At 48.6% G+C, this 12140-nt stretch overlaps 1 protein-coding gene across 1 annotated transcript in view; it reads left to right on the top strand.

Moving 5' to 3' along the window:
* The window catches only part of SLC6A8 (solute carrier family 6 member 8), a 43854-nt gene extending 32024 nt beyond the window's left edge, over window positions 1-11830 (top strand). Inside the window, exons 10-13 of the mRNA XM_075578378.1 lie at window positions 3814-3916; window positions 7853-7953; window positions 9164-9334; window positions 9868-11830. Of these exons, the coding sequence (XP_075434493.1) occupies window positions 3814-3916; window positions 7853-7953; window positions 9164-9334; window positions 9868-10005 (513 nt within the window). The 3' untranslated portion in view covers window positions 10006-11830. The remainder of the gene's footprint in view (window positions 1-3813; window positions 3917-7852; window positions 7954-9163; window positions 9335-9867) is intronic.
* Window positions 11831-12140: the final 310 nt, after the last annotated feature.

The raw sequence follows: 12140 nt of genomic DNA, 5'->3' as shown, positions 1-12140 counted from the left end.
CCCCTTCAGCCCTAACCCTCCCAGAGAAACCCTATCCATATCCGCATCTAATGGAAATGATACAAACCCCTTCAGCCCTAACCCTCCCAGAGAAACCCTATCCATATCCGCATCTAATGGAAATGATACAAACCCCTTCAGCCCTAACCCTCCCATAGAAACCCTATCCATATCCGCATCTAATGGAAATGATACAAACCCCTTCAGCCCTAACCCTCCCAGAGAAACCCTATCCATATCCGCATCTAATAGAAATGATACAAACCCCTTCAGCCCTAACCCTCCCATAGAAACCCTATCCATATCCGCATCTAATGGAAATGATACAAACCCCTTCAGCCCTAACCCTCCCAGAGAAACCCTATCCATATCCGCATCTAATAGAAATGATACAAACCCCTTGAGCCCTAACCCTCCCATAGAAACCCTATCCATATCCGCATCTAATAGAAATGATACAAACCCCTTCAGCCCTAACCCTCCCATAGAAACCCTATCCATATCCGCATCTAATAGAAATGATACAAACCCCTTCAGCCCTAACCCTCCCATAGAAACCCTATCCATATCCGCATCTAATAGAAATGATACAAACCCCCCAGCCCTAACCCTCCCAGAGAAACCCTATCCATATCCGCATCTAATAGAAATGATACAAACCCCTTCAGCCCTAACCCTCCCATAGAAACCCTATCCATATCCGCATCTAATGGAAATGATACAAACCCCTTCAGCCCTAACCCTCCCATAGAAACCCTATCCATATCCGCATCTAATGGAAATGATACAAACCCCTTCAGCCCTAACCCTCCCATAGAAACCCTATCCATATCCGCATCTAATGGAAATGATACAAACCCCTTCAGCCCTAACCCTCCCATAGAAACCCTATCCATATCCGCATCTAATGGAAATGATAAAAACCCCTTCAGCCCTAACCCTCCCATAGAAACCCTATCCATATCCACATCTAATGGAAATGATACAAACCCGTTCAGCCCTAACCCTCCCAGAGAAACCCTATCCATATCCGCATCTAATGGAAATGATACAAACCCCCCCAGCCCTAACCCTCCCATAGAAACCCTATCCATATCCGCATCTAATAGAAATGATACAAACCCCTTCAGCCCTAACCCTCCCATAGAAACCCTATCCATATCCACATCTAATGGAAATGATACAAACCCGTTCAGCCCTAACCCTCCCAGAGAAACCCTATCCATATCCGCATCTAATAGAAATGATACAAACCCCTTCAGCCCTAACCCTCCCATAGAAACCCTATCCATATCCGCATCTAATGGAAATGATACAAACCCCTTCAGCCCTAACCCTCCCATAGAAACCCTATCCATATCCGCATCTAATGGAAATGATACAAACCCCTTCAGCCCTAACCCTCCCATAGAAACCCTATCCATATCCACATCTAATGGAAATGATACAAACCCCTTCAGCCCTAACCCTCCCATAGAAACCCTATCCATATCCACATCTAATGGAAATGATACAAACCCCTTCAGCCCTAACCCTCCCATAGAAACCCTATCCATATCCGCATCTAATGGAAATGATACACACCCTTTCAGCCCTAACCCTCCCATAGAAACCCTATCCATATCCGCATCTAATGGAAGTGATACAAACCCCTTCAGCCCTAACCCTCCCATAGAAACTCTATCCATATCCGCATCTAATGGAAATGATACAAACCCCTTCAGCCCTAACCCTCCCATAGAAACCCTATCCAAATACTGCATCTAATAGAAATGATACAAACCCCTTCAGCCCTAACCCTCCCATAGAAACCCTATCCATATCCGCATCTAATGGAAATGATACAAACCCGTTCAGCCCTAACCCTCCCAGAGAAACCCTATCCATATCCGCATCTAATAGAAATGATACAAACCCCTTCAGCCCTAACCCTCCCATAGAAACCCTATCCATATCCACATCTAATGGAAATGATACAAACCCGTTCAGCCCTAACCCTCCCATAGAAACCCTATCCATATCCACATCTAATGGAAATGATACAAACCCCTTCAGCCCTAACCCTCCCATAGAAACCCTATCCATATCCACATCTAATAGAAATGATACAAACCCGTTCAGCCCTAACCCTCCCATAGAAACCCTATCCATATCCACATCTAATGGAAATGATACAAACCCCTTCAGCCCTAACCCTCCCATAGAAACCCTATCCATATCCAAATCTAATGGAAATGATACAAACCCGTTCAGCCCTAACCCTCCCATAGAAACCCTATCCATATCCGCATCTAATGGAAATGATACACACCCCTTCAGCCCTAACCCTCCCATAGAAACCCTATCCATATCCGCATCTAATGGAAATGATACAACCCCCCCCCCCCAGCCCTAACCCTCCCAGAGAAACCCTATCCATATCCGCATCTAATGGAAATGATACACACCCCTTCAGCCCTAACCCTCCCATAGAAACCCTATCCATATCCGCATCTAATGGAAATGATGCAAACCCCTTCAGCCCTAACCCTCCATAGAAACCCGATCCATATCCGCATCTAATAGAAATGATACAAACCCCTTCAGCCCTAACCCTCCCAGAGAAACCCTATCCATATCCGCATCTAATGGAAATGATACAAACCCCTTCAGCCCTAACCCTCCCATAGAAACCCTATCCATATCCGCATCTAATAGAAATGATACAAACCCGTTCAGCCCTAACCCTCCCAGAGAAACCCTATCCATATCCGCATCTAATAGAAATGATACAAACCCCTTCAGCCCTAACCCTCCCATAGAAACCCTATCCATATCCGCATCTAATGGAAATGATACAAACCCCTTCAGCCCTAACCCTCCCAGAGAAACCCTATCCATATCCGCATCTAATGGAAATGATACAAACCCCTTCAGCCCTAACCCTCCCATAGAAACCCTATCCATATCTGCATCTAATGGAAGTGATACAAACCCCCCAGCCCTAACCCTCCCATAGAAACCCTATCCATATCCGCATCTAATAGAAATGATACAAACCCCTTCAGCCCTAACCCTCCCATAGAAACTCTATCCATATCCACATCTAATAGAAATGATACAAACCCCTTCAGCCCTAACCCTCCCATAGAAACCCTATCCATATCCGCATCTAATGGAAATGATACAAACCCCTTCAGCCCTAACCCTCCCATAGAAACCCTATCCATATCCGCATCTAATAGAAATGATACAAACCCCTTCAGCCCTAACCCTCCCATAGAAACTCTATCCATATCCGCATCTAATAGAAATGATACAAACCCCTTCAGCCCTAACCCTCCCATAGAAACCCTATCCATATCCGCATCTAATGGAAATGATACAAACCCCTTCAGCCCTAACCCTCCCATAGAAACCCTATCCATATCCGCATCTAATGGAAATGATACAAACCCCGCAGCCCTAACCCTCCCAGAGAAACCCTATCCATATCCGCATCTAATGGAAATGATACACACACCTGATCTTCACTAAATCCCCTTGTCCTCTTCTATTCACTGTATTGAGAAGTGGAGTAGCAACCTTAATTCAGTTGAATGTAAGTCTGTGCATTGCTAACCCACTACTCACCATATTGAGTAGGGACCTTCCCTCCCTGTGTCTTCCCAAAATATCGGGGGTTGGATCTCACAATGTAACGTTCTTGGTAAAATATCTGAAGAAAGAACGATAGTGCGCTGGCCGCTTGGAATTCATTAAGGACACTAAGTGGGAGGGAACCTTGTCGCAGATGACCTCATGACGCTGCATCTGTTGTGTTCTCGTCCCCAGGGTGGGATGTACGTCTTCCAGCTGTTTGACTATTACTCTGCCAGCGGGATGACCCTCCTGTGGCAGGCGTTCTGGCAGTGTGTGGTCATTGCTTGGGTGTATGGTAAGTGCTTGGGCTCCACGGGGGGAGGGGGGGAAACGCTGCCGTCTCTTATCCAAAGACTGTGACATCTCACACGTTGGGCTGACTTGGGGTTTTTCCTCTTTCCATCTCCCATCCCTTTATTTCTGAGTCATTCGTGGGCTTCGTTTGGTTTCCTCATTTTTATTTCATTCTGTCTCAGCCCTAAAACTGGTTGAGAAGAGCCCTCTACAGACAAGTGTTAGGATTACAAAACCAGCCTTGTGTCCCCTGCAGAGGACAGTGCCAGCACACAATACTATATCACAATACTATATCACAATACTATATCACACTCTATCACGCTGGAATTTATCACACTAGTATTTCCCCTTTTTTCTTTGAAAATACTAAATACGGTAAATACTGTGTGTGTGTGTGTGTGTGTGTGTGTGTGTGTGTGGCACTTTGGGGTATTTTATTTAGATGCAGAATAAGAGGTTAGAGACAGTGAGAGGTGGGGAAAGTACAACCCAAAGCATCTTACTACATGTAACCCCTCCTAAAGGGTTACTAGCATGGTGAGTGTGTGCCAGCCCCCACCCTGATCTGCTCTTTAAGGGACATGTGCAGAGGTGCACTCAGGGAGACCGGTTTGGGGTAAGTGAAACCATGGCTTTATTCAGCCGGTCACTTTAAACAGCAGTTTAAGGCAATATACATATATATACAAAGAAACAAACAGCTATCCCTGTGTAAGGGCTCACTCACTTCCCCAGTCCCTATCTGCAAGGCCGGGAGGAAAAGCCCCTTACCAGTCTATCCCCCCCAAAGTCTAAAGAGGAACCTCGAAGCAGGTGGCCCTTCAGGTCAGTCTCTGGGTCTCGGTCTGGATTGATGTCCGTTGAGGGGCCAGCCTCTGGCAGGTTCCTGCGTTTGCTGCACCCCGGAAGAGAGGCCTGGTACCCTGGTGTGCGTTTGCTGCACCCCGGAAGAGAGGCCTGGTACCCTGGTATCCTGATATCAGGACACAGTCATGCTTGTGTGCTCGAGAATCTCCGGGTTTGTTTCCAGCAGGAGGTTTTTACCCTCGTCTGATCAACCAGAGGGAGCTGGTTAATTATCCAGCTGCAATTAACCAGTTCCCTGCTGGATTCCTCACACCAGTAGAGGCTTATCTTGCAGCCTTATTTAACCAGGGATAAGTCAACTTTGTTAGTTAGGATCCCTAGAGAAGACGGAGGGAGTCCAATATAAGTTGCTAAGTATGAAATGGCACACGGCAGGGGGCCTCAGTAACGGGGGTTCCCGGATGCCGGCACAACTGCATGGACATTCCTCTCAGGCTGAAATGGCAGTTACCATAAAGGCCAAAGCTATTGGGTTACGCATACAGGACCCGCTAGGATCCCCAAATGGGCCTAGTATTACCGAGATAATGAGGAGCGATGTCCCAAACCAAAGAGAAGGGGGACCGGTTCCCACATCTAAGTAAATGTTCCTCCTTTCAGGTGTTAAGAGCGGGCACTAATGGAGGGATCATATTTATGTCTGTGTGATACAAAATACAGTGCAACATTGTCACGTGTATGAGCGGTCCCTGCGCTCGGGGACACGAATAAATGACAGTTGTACTATAAAAGTTCCTGGCGCCCATTATTCTACCATCTTGCTACCTCATCGCCCAGGCGCCTGAATCCCGCCCCCCGAGTCACGGTACCTCGCGCGGAGACGCCACACATAACGCACCAATGTAATCTCCCTAGCAGCAGGGAGGGTTACATACAATGTCGGGGGCATGTCACCCCAGAATATATCTTCCATGCAGTATGTTAAACAGGAACCCCTGCGAGGCGTACATTGCACATGAGAGTAGGTACGGACTAGGGGGCAGAGCTGGAGAAGGCATGTATTGCTGCAATGATTGGGGTGTAGTTACCCTTTTCGATGATGGAGCCCTTCATGCTTTGCTGACCCCTGACACGGGACACGGTGACGATGTCCCTGATGTTATTTAAGGATGTTTTTGGGATTGCCAGTGTGATGGTGTTTATCCCTGTCTCCCACCAACTCACCCCCTGAGATCCCATCAGAGAAAGACTCTCCGATGTGGGCGTGTGAAGCGTTCGTTACTGCGCACAATAAGGACAGCACATCACAGCAGCAAAGTGTGGCTGTGGGACCTCCCAAAATGCTGCAGAGGCAGACGAGAGAGCTGGAGCGTGCGAGGCCGCTGGCAGCCGCCCAGAGCATGCGCTCACTCCCAAACCCAAGCCCGGTCTTAATATAGCCCTGTCCTTGGGAACCGCTGAGCTTCTCACATACTGCAGTGCATCTCCTGGGCCGAGCCCCACGGTACCTCACTGGTCACTCAGATCCACAGTGAGGGGGACGCTGATCCATTCAGTGTCCGGACATTTTCAGCTTCCATATTTCAGTCCCCGCGCTGCAGCGTGTTGCTTTCAGTCCGTTGCCGGCACTTGTGCCAGTGATGGGTTAAAACATTAGTGAATAGTCAGGGCTACACCTGCACCTTGGCGTTGCTCCTTCCCTTTATCCCTTTGACACATCAGTTGATCTCGCTCTGCGCGAGTCTTCACGGTGTATCCTGTGTACCAGAGGTCATAAAGCATCGCAACCCACCCAAACGAACCCCCATTTTATTTTTCACCGTATTAGAACCAGGGGATCCCCCGGAACTGAGCCGCACTATTATCAGCTCCGTGGACCCCCAGTTCCTGAGATACGCACTGGTGATGTTACCGGGATTACAGCCGGATTTTTAAAGGGGATTTAAATGGCTGTCCAATGGGAAGCTACAACTGATGTGTTGCAGCGAACTATTGGCCTGAGATTTGGCAGCCATTTTGTTTCCCCTGAGGGAGATTTCAACCTGGTAACTTCACCAATAAGTATTTGGGGAACTGAGGGATTCCCAGAGCTAAACAAATAGTTGTTTATAGCTCTAGGGCAGGGGTGCACAAACGGGGGCGCTACTAATTTTTTGGCGGGGAGCGCGGTGCTTACAGAGGCCCCGCGCTCTTCCCCGCAACATTTAAATAACATGCCGGGGGAGCACACGAGGCCTCTGTATGTCGCTTGCCTTTCTTCCGGCGGCCTCTGGTGATGCATCGCCATGACAACGCAGAGTCAAATTACGTCACAGGGACAAATGGCGACGCGTTGCCATGGCAAAGCAACGTCACATGATGTCTTAACGTCAAATGACACTGCCGATGCCGGAGAAAAGGTATAAGGGGGGACGGGGACGCGAGCAGGGGGGGAGAGAAGGCAGGGGGCGCAAAGAAAAAAGTTTGCGGACCCCTGCTTTAGGGGACCCCACATTCCCACCCTATAAAAAATGGGCACTAAAAAATAAAATGAACCTCAGTAGGAGGAGCTGCTGCTTTGTGTCGCTGGTTATACCGGGTTACTTTGTGCTGCTTTGTCTCGCTGGTTATCCCCGGGTTTTATTTAAATGTTGCGGGGAAGAGCGCGGGGCCTCTGTAAGCACCGCGCTCCCCCCAAAAAAATTAGTAGCGCACCCCTGCCCTAGAGCTAGCTATATACAACTATTTGTTTAGCTCTGGGAACCCCTCAGTTCCCCAAATACTTATTGGTAACCCAGGGATAACCAGCGACACAAAGCAGCACAAAGTAACCCGGGATAACCAGCGACACAAAGTAACCCGGGATAACCAGCGACACAAAGTGGAGAAGCGAGCTTGTTTGTGTGAGCCCAGGACAACGTGCTGGGGAGTCCGAGGCTGTGTGCGCACATCAGGTTATTCCCAGCTTGTTCACTATCACTGTGCGTTTTGGGCAAATCATTGAGACTCCATTAGCCACCTGATTACATGGCTAATGATAATAATCACGGCTGCACTTTGCCAGGGTTCCACCCCAGAGGAGGCTGCATGGATTGTGTGCCACTGTAAGTGGGAATTCCATGCCACCGGTGTGCTTGTGTCTCTGCAGGTGCGGATAGATTCATGGATGACATTGCTGTTATGATTGGATACCGTCCCTTCCCCTGGATAAAGTGGTGCTGGTCTGTGATCACGCCCCTTGTCTGCATGGTGAGTCTTCCTCCTCTGAGACACGGCGTCACCCCCTCCCGGTCTCTGGGACACGGCGTCACCCCCTCCCGGTCTCTGGGACACGGCGTCACCCCCTCCCGGTCTCTGGGACACGGCGTCACCCCCTCCCGGCCTCTGGGACACGGCATCACCCCCTCCCGGTCTCTGGGACACGGCGTCACCCCCTCCCGGTCTCTGGGACACGGCGTCACCCCCTCCCGGTCTCTGGGACACGGCGTCACCCCCTCCCGGTCTCTGGGACACGGCGTCACCCCCTCCCGGTCTTCTTGGGGAACTGTTATCTGACACAATCCGGCAGCATTGTGATTAGAGATGTACTTTGTTTAGTTGTAGAAAATAACTACAGATAACTAGTGTTCAGCTCACCATGTCTGTCCCTTTCAATCAGGGGTCTTAAACTCAGTCCTCAAGGGCCACCAACAGGCCAGGTTTTATGGATATCCCTGCTTCAGCACAGGTGGCTCAGTCTTTGACTTCTCACTCTGCGAGCTATATCTGGCTTTTTAGTGATAGAAGCCATTGCCAATCTCTCCTGAACCATACCCGGGAACCAGGCCACTTATATCCTCCTCCCCCCACTTATATCCTCCTCCCCCCCACTTATATCCTCCCCCCCCCCACACTTTTATCCTCCTCCCCCCCCCCCCACACTTTTATCCTCCTCCCCCCCACCTTACTATCTGTGGGCTTCTGAATGTATATCTTTAGCATAGCGCCCACGGTGTACTCAGCCCTTTACAAAACAGACAATACAGGAAGTGCAGCAAAATAAATCAGGCAATAGGAGAGGAAACCCCTGCCCCCAAGAGCTTACAATCTAAGTACTGTATAAAGAGTCAGCTCCGCGTCAATGAGACAATTCCCCCGAATCACTGAGATGTGCCAAACTAGTGTCTCATTTTTGGGAAAGTTCAGGCAATTTTTTTTTAAAGAAATTCATGAATTGTTCAAGTAAAAAGTATTTGTCAACAAGCAGACGTCATTCTCACGTTTTGCACCAACCAAACGGTTTGTATTTATGAGCCGCTGATATTAAGTAAGATACGTGCAGTTGCTGGCCTTGGGTACAGATACATATACGTTTAGCTCATTGCTGTTCCTGTAGCCAATGTTTACTCCTGTTAGTTATCACTAATGGCCTCAGTCTCATGTCCCGGAGTCACCCTGCTGTCCTCTTTCTCCTTCCCAGGCCATTTTTATATTCCACCTTGTGAACTACAAGCCTCTGACGTACAATAACAGCTACACGTACCCCTGGTGGGGAGAAGCCATTGGCTGGTGCTTCGCGATGTCCTCCATGCTCTGCGTCCCTATTACCTTCCTGTATAAAATCACACGTGCCAAAGGAACACTCAGACAAGTAAGTACCCTGACGTACCCCCTTCCGTTTTAACATGGAGGCACTCAGACAAGTAAGTACCCTGACCTACCCCCTTCCGTTTTAACATGGAGGCGCTGGCCCGCAGTGCCATAAACTATCGCCTTTTTCGGCCACGACTCCACAGGACCGCACATCTCACGGCGGCGGTGTACAGATCATTTTATTAGATAGAAACAGGCGAAGCAAAAGTGAGTTTCCTGCAAGAAAATGCCTCTTTGTCCATTTGTAGTCTCCCTAAACCTGTAATAGAAATAGTGTGTGTTCTGTGAGCGGTAACACACTGACACACAGTGTCTCCCACGGAAGGTGTTGTGTATCAAAGTCTCCCAGCTGCAAGAAACCTGCAGCACAAATACTGCACCAGATCCATGAAAGAGACGGGACACATAGGCCAGGATAAATCTGCTCCAGTGTCCGGCGCTGGTTCTGCAGTCACAACACTTTGATACACAACCCCCCCAGTTTGCGCTGCAGGAAGTGTTTCATGTTCTTCTCTGATATCCCACCCACAGCGCTGGACGCATCTAACCGAGCCAGTCTGGGGCGCCCATCACTTGGAGTACATGGCTTCTGACCCGGATGTCAAGAGCTTGACCAGCCTGACCCCTGTGTCCGACCAGAGGGTTATCATCTTCGAGAGCGTCATGTGAAGGGAGCGTCCGCCGGCTGCTATTCTCGGCAGGGGGTCTCCTCGTATCTCTGAGAAGCTTCAGCTTGACCCCTGAACCAGAGTGACCCGGGCACTTGTGTCCGGCTGCACACATCGAGTCTTCCAGTTATGGCAGAGCCCTCCTGGCAGTACCACCAACAAGCTGCTGGGAGCGCCTCCTCGCTACTGGGAGCGCCCAACTCGCTACTGGGAGCGCCCAACTCGCTACTGGGAGCGCCCAACTCGCTACTGGGATCGCCTCCTCGCTACTGGGAGCGCCCAACTCGCTACTGGGAGCGCCTCCTCGCTACTGGGAGCGCCTGCCTCCTTACTGGGAGCGCCCAACTCGCTACTGGGAGCGCCTCCTCGCTACTGGGAGCGCCTCCTCGCTACTGGGAGCGCCTCCTCCAATTGTGGTTCTTCTTATAGGATTACAGGGAAAGCCCATTAATGTTCAGAAGAGACCTGGAAACAAATGTTTATACATTCATTTTAACTCCTTCCATGCCATGGGGAATCTAAACACTGCAATGCGTTGTGATCCAGTCTGGCACGGAAGGAGTTAATAGATCTGATATTGTGGGATCCAATCAGATAAGACAGCAGGGGAGCGGTTGGTGAAATGCTTTCTTTCCCCCAAGATCATCCCCCGGCTTCAGATCCCTCAAACAGACATTTTTTTTTTTTTTTAATTTGGGCTGGGGAGATTAACCCCTAAAGTGCTGGAGGGAACAACATCACCTAGTGATTGGCCGGAGATGTGCAACTATATCAGAACATACTAAGCAGGGAATTAACCTTTGCAGTGCTGGGAACAATTAGACCACCATGTTATCAGGGGACCTATATAAATGTATATATGTATATTCATTCGTATACAGGGGACCTGTATATATGTATATTCATTCGTATACAGGGGACCTATATATATGTATATTCATTCGTACACAGGGGACCTGTATATATGTATATTCATTCGTACACAGGGGACCTGTATATATGTATATTCATTCGTACACAGGGGACCTGTATATATGTATATTCATTCGTACACAGGGGACCTGTATATATGTATATTCATTCATACACAGGGGACCTGTCCACAATGACCCCGAGACTCCGGCTGTCTGTGAACATTACTGCGAGTTAGGTCGAATTTAACATTCTGCTCTCCCAACTCCCCAAACAATTCAGATTTATGGGTTAAATACCAATTTACTAGAGAGCTCTGGTTTTATAGTCTTATAACCCGTGGCTCCTCCCAAACCCGTTACCTGCTCCCAGACCTGAAATCACAGCATACAGCATACAACATACAACATACAACATACAACATACAACATACAACATACAAGTCTTCCAGCATTGGGGACATTTCTATAACAAACACAGCACCAGGTTTCTCAAATTGACATTATTTTATTTGTGCACCAGATTCCAGGAGACTGATTAATATCTCCTGTTTTACGCCCAAATCTTACTTTAGGGTATTATAAAGAGGGCCTACCTGGGCCCCCTGCTGCTTTGGGGTCTGAGCTCAGCCTGGGACAGTGGCCTCTCCCAAACACACAGGTAAAGGAGACTTGGATTTGGGTTTATATTCCTCAACATAGAGTTTTCGTCTTACTTTAAATGTACGATCTTGTCCACACTGGATTAGAAAAGAAATGAATCAGAATTCAGAGTGTCGGATTTGCAATAGCTGACTAGTTAAATCCCACAAGATCTCACCCTAAATGTGTCCTAAACATTACTACTCTCACTAGCCGCAAACAGGCCAGGTTTTCAGGATATCCCTACTTCAGCACAGCTGGCTCAATTAGTGGCTCAGTATGACTGAGCCACTAATTGAACCAGCCGTGATGAAATAGGGAAATCCTGAAAACCTGGCCTGTTTGTGGCCCTTGAGGACTGGAGTTGTGCAGGCCTGGACAGGAAACAATGTTTCAGCACTGGAGAGGTTAATCTTTCTGCTTAGGCCAAACACACCTTTTTCAGTTGCCTCACTGGCTACTTAGCACTGAAGGGGGAAAGATTGCACCAACCAGCGCCCCTGTCTTTTGACCGACTGGTCATGGTTAGAAGACGAGATATACAGGTACGGGGACACAAAGGGGAATTTGAATGCCAAATTCT

This window comes from Ascaphus truei, chromosome 21 (assembly GCF_040206685.1).
Source record: "Ascaphus truei isolate aAscTru1 chromosome 21, aAscTru1.hap1, whole genome shotgun sequence".
Taxonomy (NCBI): domain Eukaryota; kingdom Metazoa; phylum Chordata; class Amphibia; order Anura; family Ascaphidae; genus Ascaphus; species Ascaphus truei.
Note: the sequence above shows the minus strand (reverse complement) of the source record. Positions and strands in the feature narration are given on the sequence as shown.